This window comes from Marmota flaviventris, chromosome 11, assembly GCF_047511675.1.
Source record: "Marmota flaviventris isolate mMarFla1 chromosome 11, mMarFla1.hap1, whole genome shotgun sequence".
NCBI lineage: Eukaryota > Metazoa > Chordata > Mammalia > Rodentia > Sciuridae > Marmota > Marmota flaviventris.
Window position 1 is genome coordinate 34,129,372 of NC_092508.1, and position 16,747 is coordinate 34,146,118.

The 16,747-nt window shown below is 34.1% G+C and overlaps 1 protein-coding gene across 4 annotated transcripts in view; it reads left to right on the top strand.

Annotated features, from left to right (window-relative positions):
• Window positions 1-16,747, top strand: part of Orc2 (origin recognition complex subunit 2) — a 41,491-nt gene that overhangs the window by 17,503 nt on the left and 7,241 nt on the right. For all 4 annotated transcript variants that reach the window (XM_027941995.3, XM_071618930.1, XM_071618931.1 and 1 more), the window contains 8 exons: window positions 686-778; window positions 1,428-1,459; window positions 4,220-4,280; window positions 6,721-6,914; window positions 8,131-8,229; window positions 11,999-12,108; window positions 14,015-14,147; window positions 14,875-14,971. In XM_027941995.3, coding sequence (XP_027797796.2) covers window positions 686-778; window positions 1,428-1,459; window positions 4,220-4,280; window positions 6,721-6,914; window positions 8,131-8,229; window positions 11,999-12,108; window positions 14,015-14,147; window positions 14,875-14,971 — 819 coding nt within the window. The remainder of the gene's footprint in view (window positions 1-685; window positions 779-1,427; window positions 1,460-4,219; window positions 4,281-6,720; window positions 6,915-8,130; window positions 8,230-11,998; window positions 12,109-14,014; window positions 14,148-14,874; window positions 14,972-16,747) is intronic.

Sequence of the window (16,747 nt, forward strand, 5' to 3'; positions counted from 1 at the left end):
CTATTTTATAAGTTATTCAATGTATTATAGAGTTTTAGACACAAAATAAAGAATACCACACTTTGTGGGTGATTTAAGAGATTTTAAACATAATTTGAGCGTGCATAGTTTTCACTTGTCTTTAGATCCTATTTTCTGGCCCATCTGCCTCTTAGTGAAGATATGCCTCCAGGATATATGGTAATAGATGGAAGGAGTGTTAAGTTGTTGATGGAGAAAAGAATATGATCGAAGCCAGGTATGTGGCACACACCTGTAATCCCAGTAGCATGGGAGGCTGAGGCCATGAGTTCAAAGCCAGCCGCAGCAGTGGCGAAGAGCTAAGCAGCTCAGTGAGACCCTGTCTCTAAATAAAATACTGGGGATATGGCTCAGTGGTTGAGTGCCCCTGAGTTCAATTCCTGGTACCCGCCCCCCCCAAAAAAAATTGGGAAAGCAGCAAGGTCAAAGTTATTTGTATTTCATTTATTGAGAAATTTGTGGATAATTAGAAGATTTAAGATTTGAAGATGCTGGGGAGAAAGATTAATAAAGGTAAAAATAGTACTCAATATGGGTAAGTTTTTCTTACTGATAAAAGTAGCAGACAGGTTTTTTTCTTCAGACTTTAGGTAAATGAAATAAGGCTGTTTTCTACTGTTGTTCATTAAAACATTTTTTTATATGTTTATTTTTCTGGTTACAGCTTCAGAGCTAGCAAAAACAACAAGAAAATGTGTTTCATTCAGTTTGAAGAATGATCCTGAAGATACAAAAAACATTCCTCAAAGTAGCAAGGGTAAGTTCTTTGAAGAGAATTTTTATAGATGATTCAAGTTAAGAGTATGTTACTTTTTTTCTTATCCAAGTGAATTTTCATGAATTTTCTTCTGTTCGGAACATTCAGAAAAATGCAGTTAGTACTCCAGTGTGTCTTTATATACATATATTTATCAGTCAATAAAAGCAGTTTTTCTGTCCTAACTAAAGTTGTACATATTGACAGCGTCAACTAAGAAAGGTCTTTATATCCTATGTCATTTCCTTGAGTTAGCTAGCCAATTGTTCATGGAAGACTTGGCTTTGACAATTACTAAGTATAATAAGGAGTTCAGAGTTCAGAAGTCATGATTTGTGGAGAATCTTTTTTGAACAACCATTCAAACTAGGTTAAACAGGCTACTTTTTAATAATCAAACATTCAAAAGGCTCTATTTTCTTTCTTTTTTTTTGTTAGAATGCTATGCAAATGCAGGAGGTAGCTGTTACTAATGGGAGTAGTCATGACATTAATAGTGATAATTTAACTTCTATTGGAATGGTAGTTAATTGAGATTCAATAGTATGTAGTGGCTTCTGTGTAAAAACTACAAATTTGCTTTAAACAAAACTAGACCATGATGAAAAGCTAAGTGTCTGTAGTAAATCATGTTTTTTGTTTCATTTAGGGCATTCTGCTTCAGACAAAGTCCAGCTGAAGGTAAGCAATTGACTAAAAACAAGCAAATAGGGGCTGGGGATGTGGCTCAAGCGGTAGCATGCTCGCCTGGCATGCGTGCGGCCCCGGGTTCAATCCTCAGCACCACATACAAACAAAGATGTTGTGTCCGCCAGGAAAAATAAATAAATTCTCTCTCTCTCTCTCTCTCTCTGTCTCTCTTTAAAAAAAAACCAAAAAAACAAGCAAATAACTTAGTGTTACTAATTAAGTCGTGAACAATAAGCATTTCATCTTTTATCTTAGTTTATATAGTGTGATTTATAGGTATTTATCAGTTAAATACTGAGTTTTTAATTGTATTTATTTATTTACTTATTTTGGGGGTACTAAGGATTGAACTCAGGGGCACTTGACCACTGAGCCACATCTCCAGCCCTGTTTTGTATTTAGTGACAGAGTCTCACTGAGTTGCTTAGTACGTACCTTGCTTTTACTGAGGCTGGCTTTGAATTCATGACGTTAGCCTCCCAAGCTGCTGGGGTTGCAGGCATGTGCCCCCATGCCTGGCTGTTATTTATTTGTGTGTGTGTGGTATTAGGGATCAAACCCAGGGGCTCACATTCTAGGCAATCACTCTACCATTGAGCTACATCCCCAGCACAGTATTTAACTTATAGATGAAGAGATGGATGTTCAGAGTGGTAAAGTCTGAATGCATCTAACTCAGAATGGGTAAAGTTAGAAAATGAGCCTGGTCTTCTGAACTGTTCTCTTTCTGCTGTGTCAGAACTGTTCCTGGGTATTTTCAACTTAGAGCTGACCTGGGAATTTTATGTGTTTTTCCTTGGTTATTATATATAATTCTCTGATGTTACTTGGAGAGGTTGATCTCAAGATCCACTAAATCTATTAACCATAATTTAATTATACATTTGAAAACTAAGTTGGTTTAATTATATTCATTACAGGGTAACTAAAAAGAATTGACAGTTTTTATCTCCTACTTTATGTTTTGGTGGTTTTGTTTTTTCAGTATGGTCCTGCCTGGATTTGGGCAAACTCAAATGGTTATGAAGGAATATAGGACATTGAATATATAAGTGGGAATGTTTCCAGGTCTTTCTATCTATAGGTTTATACATGCCTGGGCTATGTACAGGCTTAGGTAGAGAATCCCTTAGATAAAAATTAAGTATAGACATTCAAGACCATGGTTATGGTCTTGCAGTAATGCTCTTCTATTTAGGCAAGTCTAGGTGTAGGATTGAATATGTTAGACATGTCAGAGTCTCCTTTGTTTGTTTGTTTTTGAAATAGGGTCTCACTATACAACCCAGATTAGCCTTGAACTTGAGATCCTCCTGCCTCAGCCTCTTGAGTAGCTGGTATGACAGGTGTTAACCACTGTGCCTGGCATTCCTTCAACTTTAATGGTGCTTTTTTTTCCTTTGTTGTATCTTCTGTTATATCACTATTTAAAAAAAAAAGCTAGAAACCAAGCAAAAATTGAGATACATTAGAGCATTATTTTTCAAGTTAATATATCACAGTACATTAGTAGATCTTGTCAATTCTCCCAAAAGACCATTAGAAAACCCATCAATGAGTATTTGAGCATTCCCTACCACAATAAGAGACAGCACCATGAAGGAGTCCTAATAGCTGTCTTAAAAGAGGAAGTTTAAGAGAATTAAATATATCAAGCTTGAGGATTTAGCTCAAGTTTTTTTAAGGCATGTCTTTCAAGATGAAGAACTGATTGGGATTGGGCAAAGTTGGGGACACCGTATTTTAGGATTGATTGACATAGTAAAGAGAAGGTCTTGAAGTATGTCTTGACAATTGATCTTGTTTGATAAGAGGAACATGGTGTTTGCTCTATGGAGTAATTTTTTGTCCTCATGGAGAATAGTTTGTCCTAATGGACAAACTGTAAAGATAGATTAGTTTGCAGAAATTCATGTAACAGAGAAGTTATAAATTAGTCTTATCTTTTTGGAAAGCATTTTCTAAAATAGTTATTTTAACATGAGTGTTCTAGTTCTCAGACTTGATAATTAAGCCATCTAGATGAAATTTTCTCATTTTCAATCTTGAAACCACTTTAGTAAGACATATAAAATAAAAATTTCTATTTCATAAGTATTTTGTCATAACTTTTCAATTATACACACATGTGTTGAGTCAAGATGGAAAAAGGTAAAAAAGAATTTTAATGATTTTGATCAAAATATTTGAAACATACTGCATTATACTTCATAAGCCCATTGGTAAATGATCAACGAGGTTATTGTGATTATTACAGTATTTTTCTTTTTGGCAGGACTGGCAATTGAACCCAGGGCCTCAGGAATGCTAGTCATACACTCTTATCATTGATGTAATACTTAAACATTAGTAAATTTCTAGTGCATTAAAAGATCCATTGCCATATACATAACATATACTATTTCCTTTCATGGTCATCAACACTACATATTATTGCCTTTTTAAAACTATATCTTGCTAACCTTATACATATGGTTCAAAAACTTATGTTTTTTCTTTATATAATAAGAGAAGTACATGCATTGTTTACAAATGTCTGGAATTCATTTTCTAGAAATTAGTAGTCCTTTGGAATTTTTTATATTGCTTTCAATATACTCTTTGTTTTTTCTTTCAACAAAATAATTTTTCATTATCATCTAGTTGTAATATAGTCTATTGAAAGCATAATGTTTTTTCCTAGCATTTCCCCCTCTAATCGGTCATTAACTTCCATTTTATTAACCATCATGCTTTTTTATTTTTAAACAGAACAATGACCAAAATGAATTTCTGTCAACACCACCTCGTAGTCTAAGAAAAAGATTAATAGGTATGTTTTACCTTTTACATGAAGTTTTTATAAAAAATAAAATCTAAGTAAGGGTCAATAATGGTTAAGTATAAAGGTTGTAGACTTTGCTTGGGGTTTTAATCTTTGGCTCATCAGTTACTTGGATCTCTGTGACTCGATATTTTCATTTGTAAAATAGACATGATGAGAATTAATTGAAATAGACATACTCATTGTATTTGACCTTGGTACAAGCTTACCAAGTGTTAGCTATTACTTTTTACTATTGCTGTTTCTTTTCATGAAAGAAGGATACGCTCATGTTTTCAAACTGGAGATTCCTTAAGGTCAAAAACTAGAGGACTGTATCTAATCTTAGTACTATACCTTCCACATTATGGTCAGAGAACATTGAAGTCCATTAAAGTAATATGCCTTTGAGTTTGTTTTGAGACAGTCTGGAAGTGGTTCTGTTGATTTATGGAGAAGTTTTATAATGAAATAACCTTAAATATTCATACTTGTACCAAATGCTATTGAAAGCTAAATAAACAAAATAAGTATAGAACTATATTAAAGGTTAATTCTAAATATTAATGAAATAAGTTTATTCAGAAGTTAAAAATGGTTTTAGATGTTGAAATATTTGGTTTTGGGACAAATGGCTGTTGGCCTTTATGTCTCTGAAAGATGTTAACCTCTTGACAATAGTTATATTGGCTAACACTATCAGATCTAGTCAAAACTCAGGGCTTCATGTTTAGTCTTTCCCTGTCGAGGTATGGATTTCATAGAACTATTAATACTACATTTATAGTCAGTCTAAAAAATGGCAATGCTAAATGATTGTCTGTTTGAAGTAGTAAAAGGTAGTATATGCATTGTATTATGTCATGTCAAATACATTCCATGTCCTATATTTTCTCCTTACCCCAAAGAAGAATTCTCTTTTTAGACAGAAAGTAAACTTTTCCTTCTCAGTCATCACCACTCATATATTCCTACATGTAAATAAAACAGATGTTTTCTGGCACCTCTGTCACTTCTAACTTATGCATGTGTCATGAGCAACAGTCAGTACAAATCTGAATCTATTAAACTATTTATGCCTGGAAAATAGGTCTTTTTTCCCCTTTTTCTTTTTAATGTGTCTATTTATGATATGCTTATTCTGGACAATCTTCTGAGGTAGATCTGTTGTTCAAAATAAACATACTGTTTTGCTTAAAGTTATTTCCTCACCAGATGCAGTGGCACATACCTGCAATCCCAGTGACTTGGGAGTCTGAGGTAGGAGGATTGTGAAGTTAGATAGAGGCCGGCTTCAGCAACTTAGCGAGAATCTGTCTCAAAAATAAAAAATACAAAAGACTGGGGATGTAGCTCAGTGGCAGGTTACCTCTGGGTTAAAAAAAATATATATATTTGTATAAAAATTTTATTTATATTTATTAAATTCTTGAATCAGTTCTGGGATGCAATGATATATAGATCAGTGGTGATAACAGTAGTTGTCATTTATTGAGTGCTAGCTATATCAGGATGGTATTTTTAGTGGGAAGCAACAGAAAATTCTGCAGTACTGGTATAAGCTATAGACATTTAAAAATCTTAGTAGCATATGAGGTCTAGAGGTGTAATTAGGTCTACAGTGTCATTAATGGCCCAGGTTGTTCTTATCTATTTACTCTGCCATCAGCATTTTTCGTTTTTTGGTTTGATACTTTAACTGATGAATAGCTTCTATAATTTTAAGTTATGGGTGTAAATAGGGGCTTTTCTTCCACAAATGAGGAATATCTTTTCCTGAAGCTTCCAGCAGTTTTTTCCTCAAGTCTCACTGGTCAAAGGGTTATGTAGCCAACCCTAGATGCAAGGGAAGCTGGGAAAGCAAGTATTTAACAGAGGGAAAAGATGATTACCAGGATTCATCCCCTCGATTAGAACACATTACTACATTTTATGAAAATGGAGTTTTTTTTTTGTTTTTGTTTTTGTTTTTTAATTTGTCAGTCTTTTTTTTTTTAGTATTTATTTTTTAGTTCTCGGCAGACACAACATCTTTGTTGGTATGTGGTGCTGAGGATCGAACCCGGGCCGCACACATGCCAGGCGAGCGTGCTACCGCCTGAGCCACATCCCCAGCCCAAAAAAATGGAGTTCTTTTAGCAAGGAAGAAGAAAGGTATTAGGTGTGGTTCACAGTTTTACCAGTTCCTATATGTTGGGCATTATTAGTTGCTTTAGATACATTTCAACATGATCTTCTCAATGGTTTATTAAATTAGATACTACTAGCTGAATCTGATAAATGAGGAAGCTGGTACTCAGAGAATTTATGTAACTAACTTTGATGAAATAATGAGCAAGTAATGACAAAACAAGAATTCAGAGTCTCTTACTCAAAAGCCTATACTCTTTTCATTAACCTACAATGACTCTATTGTTTAAACTTTCCCAATTACTCTTTCCCCCCATAGTGCCAAGGTCTCATTCTGACAGTGAAAGTGAATATTCTGCTTCCAACTCAGAGGATGATGAAGGGGTTGCACAGGAGTATGAAGAGACCACTAATGCAGTCACATTCAGCCAAAAGATTGAAGCTCAGAATACAGTAGTTTCGGCTTCTGTTTGCAAAGGAACACCTTCTAAGAAAATGAAAAGAGATAAAAGAGTAAGTGAAGAGAGATGTTAGCCTTAAGAAAAAATTAAATACGATCCTTCAAAGGCAACTCCCCTAACAGAAAAGATCCATAGGAGAGGGGAGGGGTCAACAGTTTTATTCTTCACTTTTCTATATTTTTCTCAACCTTACATGTAAATTCCTACATGTATTTGTTTCTATTTTTGAGCTTTCTCTTCTGGACTCTTTGAACCATTACTACACTATAGGCAGAAGGTGATTGCTCAATTCATTTGTATAACAATGAACTTATAGGAGCTGGGGATATAGTTCAGTTGATAGAGTGCTTGCCTCTCATGCACAAGGCACTGGATTCGGTCTCCAGCGCCATAAAAAAAAAAAATTATATAATCTTGTTTTTGTAACCATTGTTGATGTGTTGAAGTCTGTGTAAATGATAGTGATATGGCTGGGCACTGTGGCATCTGCCTATAATCCCAACTACTTTGGAGGCTGAAACAAGAGGATCACAATTTCAAAGCCAGCTTGGGCAATCTAGTGAGATCTTGTCTGAAAATTAAATATGTATATATACACACACATAATACACAATATATACATATTTTATACATATATATTTTATATACACACACACAAATAAAGAATTTTATTGGTGATGGACACCTATAGTTCTAGCTAATTGGAAGGCTGACACAGGATGATTACTTGAGCCCACAAGCTTAAGACAGCTGGGGGATACAGTAAGACCTTGTCTCAAAAAAGAAAAAAAATAATGATTTCACGTGTCCTAGTCCTATTTTAGACTAATCAAACTGTTAGTTTTGGGACTGGGGTTGTAACCAGTGGTAGAGCTCTTGCCTAGCATGTGTGAGGCAATGGACTCAATCCTCATTATCACAAAACAAATAAATAAATGAAGGTGTTGTGTCCATCTAAAAAAACGGCGGGGGGCGGGGGGCTGGAGATATAGCTCAGTTGATAGAATGCTTGCCTTGCATGCACAAAGCCCTGAATTCAATCCCCAGCACCACAAAAAAAAAAAAATCAAAGTTAGTTTTGGGGGCTGGGGTTGTGGTTCAGTATAGAGCATGCATGAGGCACTGGGTTCAATCCTGACACCACATAAAAATAAAAAAGGTATGTGTCCATCTACAACTAAAAAAAATACTTACAAAAAAAAGTTAGTTTTGGTAGAATGCAAATGTCTAAGACTATTTAGAACTGACTTTACTCTGTCCGATTTCAGAATGACTTAGTAGAAGAATATTTTGAAGCTCACAGCAGTTCAAAAGTTTTAACCTCTGATAGAACACTGCAGAAGTTAAAGAAAGCAAAACTGGACCAGGTATGTTGTAAAGTATGTTAGTCCCAAATTTTTCTTATTATGACCTGAAAATTTTACTACATTAGTTGATAAATTTGAAGTGTACACAAGCAAAATTATTGTCCTGATAAAATAAAACACAAAAGTAATGTGTTGTAATTATTACATATTTATCATATAAACAGTAAGTAATTCACTGGTTTAGAATTCTGTTTGACGCAACGTAAGTATACTTTTTTTGTCATTTTTCTTTTCTTATGGATTTATAATAAACATCATCCTTGATATCCATGTACCATTAGACTCTGATATTTATTTAACTAACATGTTCATTATACCTCACACTGGTCATAAAACAGTCTTTGACCTGACTTTCTCATTTACAAACCTGGCAAAACTCATCAAATGCTTGATGATGTTATAGAAGACTTTCCCAGTGCAGTAAGGTAACAGTTTGTTGTATAGCTCATTTTTCAAAAAATACCATATAGCTATACTTGTAGAATTTTTGGCTGATACCTCCCCAAAGAGGAGAAAAATTTTTACTAGAAAGAGGGTTGATAATCTAAGTCTTCTTGACTTACACAGGTTTAGTTCCTTGTCCAAAATGCTTTGGACAAAGTGTTTCAGATTTTGATATTTTGGGATTTCAAATGTTTATATAATACATGAGATATCTTGGTGGTAAGACCCAACTCTTAACCCCCAAATTTATTGTTGTTTCTTATACACACATAGCCTGAATATAATTTTATGCAATATTTTAAAGAACTCTGTTTTGACCATGACCTTTCACATAGAGTCAGTACTCACAAAGTTTCGGATTTTGGAAATTTTCATTTCTGGATTAGGGATACGAGACCTATACTTTGCAAACTAGGATTTAATGAATTTTCTAAGGTGCATGGAGCTTTTGACACAGTGTTTGAGACATAGGAAAAAGATAAGGGAATAGCCTGAATAACCTGGTGCTGTGCAGTTTGGGGGATTTTTAGATTTTTATCACCTGGCTGATTGGTATTGAGAGTCAGATTAGAGACTAGATAAAAAAGGCTCAGTGGTACAGTGCTCATCTAGCACGTGTGAGGGCTTGGGTTCCATCCTAAGCACCACATAAAAGTAAATAAACAAAATAAAGGTATTGTGTCCAACTACTTCTAAAAAAAATAAATACTTTAAAAATAAAGTGGATCTGGTAAAAATAAATAAATAAAGTAAATGTCAAGAAGCTAAGTTGTTGGGCTGGGGATGTGGCTCAAGCGGTAGCGCGCTCGCCTGGCATGCGTGTGGCCTGGGTTCGATCCTCAGCACCACATACAAGCGTGTCCGCTGAAAACTAAAACGAAATAAATATTTAAAAAAAAAATAAAAACACTTGTGTTTAAAAAAAAATAAAGAAGCTAAGTTGTTCCAAGGAAGAGATAATAGTAATGTTTGCTTAGAGCATATATTTTCATATAAGTAACATAGGAGAAGGATAAGTGGATCTAGGATCAAAGTAGGACCTAGAGGCAAAAAGATATCTACAAGGATGAAACAAACAACTTGTTACAGATAATGAAGGAAGGGAAGACCTTTCTTTGATTGTAGAAATAGTATAGCTAACCAGTATAATCTCAGAAGTATGTGACAGTAAGTATTTATTTCTCGTGTCCACCTATTAACAAGAGATTCGATAATCTAGTGTTTGCTCCATGTCTCTCTTCCTCATGGGATCAGTGGGCTAGCTGAAGCATATTCTTCTAATGAGAATGGCAGAGGTTTAAGAGAAGTGGTAAAACACATGATCTTGTCACTTGTGTCTCATTCTAGTGGCCACAGCAAACAAATCATGTGGCTGAACCACACTCCACCTATTTAGTGGGAGGGACAGCAAAGTCATGTAGGAAAGGGTGTAGATACAGGAGGGGTTAAGTGCTGGGGCCTGTAATCCAGTTCTCCATTGATATTAAAGTTTGAAATCAAAGTGCAAAGATGAGAATCAGCATTCTAGAGTTGTTCATACCCTGAATACAAATACTCAGAAACATACTTAGATATTCCAGCATAAAGAATTACAGGAAGTAGGGCTGGGGTCGTAGCTCAGTGGTAGAGCACTTGTCTAGCACATGTGAGGGACTAGGTTCGATCCTCAACATCACATAAAAATAAAATAAAGGTATTGTATCCATCTAAAACTTAAAAAAAAAAAAAGATTTATGGGGAATGCTTTCTCTATTTTTTCAGGACTCTTGACACCAGAAGGGGTGAGAGAGATTTTTAAAAACTTCACAGTTATACTAAAAAGTAGTCCTGTTCTTTAATTATGTGGAAAAATAATTACATAGGCCAGAACACCTGGAATATTGATTATAATTCTAATCTGCAGGATTAAAAGAACATATACATTTAAGGTAAAGTCATGAAAATATGATATTACCAGGATAAAGATGCATATACAGGTTTTTGCTAGAGTTTTCATTTCAAAAAAAAATTATGTTTGATTCACCAGCATGAATTTACAAACTTTGGGTGTAGGGAGTGCATCTCCAGCAGTTTTAATTTTGTTGTACTAAGGACTAAACCCTAGGGCACTCTACCATTGAGCTACATCCCCCCCCCAGACCTCTCCTCACTTTGAAAAATACTTTATTTTGAGACAGGACTTCACTAAGTTTTCCAAGGCTGGCCTCAAAGTTGGGACCCGCCTGTCTCAGTCTCCCAAGTCTCTGGGAGTGTGCCCAGTCTTCCTCATTTTTTTATATCACTGTTTTTAACATTTTGCCATATTTAGCCAGGCATGGTGATACACACTTTTAATCCTATTGACTTGTAAGGCTGAGTCAAAAGGATTAAAAATGTAAAAGCCAGTCTCCAAAAATAAAATATAGTGAGACCCTCAGAAACCACCCTGTCTCAAAATAAAGTTAAAACAAAATGGAATAAGGATATAGCTCAGTACCTCCTTGGTAGGCTGAGGCAGGAATATCACAAAGTTTGAGGCCAGCCTCAGCAAATTAGCAAAACACATAAGCAACTTAGTTAAGTGTCTCAAAATTTTAAAAAAAGGACTGGGAATGTAGCTCAGTACTGTAAAGTACCCCTGGCTTCAATCCCCAGTAACAAATAAAACAAAACAAAACAAAAATACAAGTAGATATATAGATAGATAAATATTTGCCATACTTGTCAATGATAAGGATTTGTTAGAAAATAGCTTTTTGTAAAATTGGAGTGATTCAGATTTACTAGTGATAATGGTAAATTATAAGGAACCTTTAATGTTTTCTGAGAATTAAGTGTTGAAAAGTTACCTTAAGTGTTTACATTTTTTCAAATCCATAAGTTGGTGCTTTTTTGCTTTTTGTTTTTGCTTTTGTGATATTGGGGGTCTAACCCAGGACATTACATATGCTGTCAAACAGGTGTTATACCTCTGAGCTAAATTCACTGTTTTTTTGGTTTTTGTTTTTTTGATTCAAGGGTTTTTTAAAGTCTGTCTGGACTTGTCCATGCTGGGAGGCAGACTTGATCATCTCTTTAAAACTTAGCAGATATTTTATACTGTTATTACATATTTGTACTTAAAAATGTTAAAGGTTTTTAAGAAAACAAAATATTTAAGTCATATTTGCAGTATTATGTGTATTCAGTTGATGTATTCATTTCTAAACCTGATAAAGTAATATTTCTATTGATGGCCTCTTCTAACCTCAACCTCTAAGGAAATATTTTTAGTTGGACTGATTATCAGTATGTGGTTTAAGAATTATTTTCTTCCATTTTAAAAAATTTTTAAATTTTTTTTAAGCAAACTCTGCGTAACTTATTGAGCAAGGTTTCTCCTTCCTTTTCTGCTGAACTTAAACAATTAAATCAACAATATGAGAAATTATTTCATAAATGGATGCTGCAGTTACAGTAAGTATTATTATCATAACAAACCCTTGCCAAATAAAGAATATATTTTTATGTTTTTGTTAAAATAATATATTTAATTTTATTTTTATAAATAACTTAATGTACTTATATATATAAATTAATTAAAAGTAGGTATTTTCCCAATTTTATGACTCAAAAAGAGGGATGTCATTTTATTGAATGACTGTAAAAATTCTACATTTTTAAAAAATTTGTAATATGAAGATAAATATCAATATTTTAATCTAGTTTTCCACAGTAAAGTTCCTAAAATGAAAGAATGTATATTTATTGTCTTTTAATATAATTCTATTTACATATACTTTAAGAATTTCATAAGGTTTGTTACTTGAACATTTTAGCATTTTAAAATTATTTCTTAGAATAACTTTTTCAATTTTACTATTTTTCAGATGCCTCAGTTAAACTTTAAATTTCTATTAAAATACATAGAAGAGTGATTAAAATAAAATAAAAATATTTTCTTCTTTACTTGTATTTAAAAGGACCTTAACATAAAATAGTGCTTAAAATGTATGCTAATGTAAATATACCTGCACATTCATAGTTGCATAGTCAATTGGGCCAACTAAATGGGACAGGTCCAAACAGTAAGACCATAGAAATTATCATAATTATCCTTAATTGATCCTAGTTTTATGTTGGCAATAGTATATACAGAGGTTATGCTGGGAAGAAAATGATTATCTTTCTTGCAAGGACCTCAGCTTTTCTCAGTAACTGTGGATATGAGGAGTACAAATTTGTACAGCAACTCTTTACTCAAATCCTGTTCCCTTGCTTACCAATTCTTCCTTTTGCCTGTTAATTCAGATTGCTTGATTTACTTTGCTTCCCATTCTAGACCTTGTGGTCAGCTATTCCAGTGGAATTACTAACTGAATTCCTTTATCCCTTTTTTTCTGTTTCTTTGAACTTGCTCATCTCCATCTTCTAGTGTTACCTCTCTCTGTTTATTTCTAGGCTGTAGTGTCATTGCCATAGGGCATCACATAAATACTCTTTGTCTGACTGACCTCCATAAACAGTCATGGAGCTGGATTTAGCTTTAGTGTTTGGAGGGTCTCCTTCACTCTTTTGACTTCTAATACTGTTTGTATGTGAATAACTGTCAAAATTGTTACCTCTAACTTAGACCTCACTCAGTTGTAGCAGATGTGAATATCTGAATGTAGGTTGGATGCTGTGTGAATAATTCAACATACATAAAATTGAGCTCATTTGAAATCCATCACACCTACCTGCCCTCATCCAGCATGGTAAATTCATATCTAAAGAAAACTGATATTCCCTTTTCCTCTTCCTCACATTAATCTCTCCAAGTCCTATTGATTTCACCCCATATAAAACTCTTAACAGTACATTTTTCTTCATGACTTCTAATTCAGGTCTTTCATCTTTGGGAGTTTTGCTCCTCCTTCCTATCCATTCCCCTGACACAACAGTGTGATCTTTCTAAAAAGATCATGTTACTTTCCTTCTGAACTTTTTTGGTTACTTCTAAGTGCTCATTGTCCTTGCAATAAAGTCAATTAATGTCTTTTATGATTTAACAAGACTTATTTATTACTTCTCTGCTTATCTTTCCAATTTAATCTATCAATTTCAACTCTGCTTTAAGCTATTAAACTTTTTCGTATCTTTACTGACCATGGTCTCTTTTGTCTCTGAAAGGTAATGGCATTAGAGAGAAAATTACTAAAGAAGTTGAAACCATAAGGTTTCAAATGGCTAATAGAATGGTTCCCTTACTTTGCACAAGTTGGGAATCAATTTAGACATCTCAGATCTTCCTGTACTCTTTATAAGCTAAAAGTAATCAGTTAATAATGAAATTGGCAATAAGAGGTTTTAAACATTACATGAATGCTATCTTTCCTAACAGCCTTGGCTTCAACATTGTGCTTTATGGTTTGGGTTCTAAGAGAGATTTACTAGAAAGGTTTCGAACCACCATGCTGCAAGATTCCATTCATGTTGTCATCAATGGCTTCTTTCCTGGAATCAGTGTGAAATCAGTAAGTTTAAAAAAGACTAAAGAAAACAATATTTAAAGGGTTTTGTTGTTGTTGTTTTAGCCTTTAAACTAGTTAGATTGCATGGTACTTAAGATTATGTATTTAGAATCAGAGGGTGGCTTTAAAAACCCCACTTTTTTCCTGCTTTTATAACTGATATGTATTAAACCTTAAAGAAATACTAGCTTGTTACTATATCAAATATATATGGAAATTCTCTGCAGGATAGGATTATGGGGTCTGAAATTTTATTATATCTTTATGTAATTTGGTACTCTAAATATAATAATATAAATAATAGTCTGTAGTTTTATGTGTATATCGTAGAGTATTTTTAGTCTCTTCATGCTTTGAGAATTTCTTTAAAGCTTTTAGATGCTGAATATGAACCACCATAGCATTCCTTTAGTGTCCTTTGTGCTTGTATCATGTTTCCCTTGATAAGTTTATACTTTTCTAATGTTTTTCACTGTTCAGTTTTTTGTTTTTGCTACTCTATTATTTTTATACTTTTGCTGTACTTCCCTGTTTCTTTTTAGTCATAATTTATGGGAAAAATGAATTAGAAATACTTAAATACCTAGTAGAATTTTTTGAAGTAATTTTTCAAGTTTTAAGTGAAAAATAATTTTTAATTTATATAAAAGGATTGATTTACTAGTTGTATTTATCCTACATGACAATAAATTATAATTGATATTGTACCTTTTGCACTTTTATGATATAGATCTTGAATTCTATAACAGAAGAAGTCCTTGATCATATGGGTACTTTCCGAAGTGTACTGGACCAACTAGACTGGATAATAAACAAATTTAAAGAAGGTAACATGAAGTAGATGATCTGCAGTTTTTGGATGGAGTTAAACATACACTTTTACATATTTATGTATTTGTATACACAAAAATGAGGATTATTAGCTGCCATGGCACATATCTTAATCTCAGCTACTCAAAAGGCAAGAGGATCACTAATTAAGTCCAGCCTGTGCAACTTAGCTCTATCTCAAAACATTAAGGAAAAAGGGGGGGGGGTATGTGGCTTATTGATGGAACACCCCTGGGTTTAATCCCTAGTCCTGGGGAAAAAATTTTTTTCCATATCATCCATATTAAGATAATGCTGATGTAGATTTCTCTCAAATAATGTCCTTTTTTTTCTTTTTAATGAATTTGTTCTGTAGAGTTCATCTAACTGAAAGAATTTCTCCTACTGTCTTAAATTTGTATAGCTTCTTACTTATAAATGTTCAGGTTTTATGCCTCTAGTTGATTGGTACATCTTTGACAGATTTTTTTGTTTAATATTTTGTAAAACATTTTTATTTCTGGGGCTTAAAGTATATAGCTCAGTGATAAAGTGCTTGCCTAACATTCACAAGGCCCCCTGGGTTCAATCCCCAGCACTGCAAAAAACAATTTTTTTTTTTTTTAATTTGCGATTCTGGGGGTCAAACCCAGGGACACTCTACCACCAAGCTATATCCTCAGCCCTTTTTTAAATTTTTTTATTTTGAGATAGGGTCTTGCTAAGTTTTCGAGGCTCGAATCAAACTTGTGATCCTCTTGCCTTAGTTTCCCAAGTTGCTGGGATTACTGGCATGGGCCACTATGCCTGGCGCAAAAATAAAGTGAACAAACCATGCATTTCTTTCTTTCTTTCCTTTTTTTTTTTTTTTGGTACAGAAGATTGAACTCAGGGGCATGCAACCACTGAGCCACATCTCCAGCCCTATTTTATATATAATTTAGAAATAGGGTCTCAGTTGCTTAGCACCTCCCCATTGTTTAGACTGGTTTTGAACTTGCAATCCTCCTGTCTCAGTCTGCTAAGCCACTGGGATTTTTCCCACTGACTTATATTCTCAACCCTTTTGCCTCTTATTCTTTCTACCTCTGGTAGAAGAAAAATTTGTTTACTGTTTCTGAAAGGATTGTTTTCCATCATATACACAAGGTGTTCCTGTTTCTTACTAGGTCTCCGGAGACATTACTACTACCATTGAGTTGGTTTTGTGTTTGTTTGTTTGTTTGTTTTGTTTTGGTACTGATGATTGAACTTGGGTACTCAAAACTGAGCCACATCCCTAGCCCTAATTTGTATTTTATTAGAGACAGGGTCTCAGTGAATTGCTTAGCGCCTTGCAGTTGCTGAGGCCGGTTGGCTTTGAACTCTTAATCCTCCTGCCTCAGCCTCCCAAAATGCTGGGATTACAGACGTGCACCACTGCGCCCAGCACCATTGAGTTTTAATGGAAAAAAAGTAGTTTACCCAATTCTGCTGACCTTCCACATGATTGTTTTTCTATTTTCATATCATTTCAGAGATTTTTCTATTTTCATATCATTTCAGAGATTTTTGAAGACATTCCCCTTTTTGAGATAGGGTCTTACTAAGTTGCCCAGACAGTATTCAAACTTACAATCTTCCTGATTCAGCTTCCTAAGTCACTAGGATAGCAGTGTACACCACCGTGCCCACATGTAATTTTTTTCCTTCTTAAACCCATTGACCTTGGCTTATTCTTTTGCTCTGATATAGTCCATGATGTTGACAGCTCCATCCTTTAGTTCTTCCATCACAACATTTTATTCCTGGTA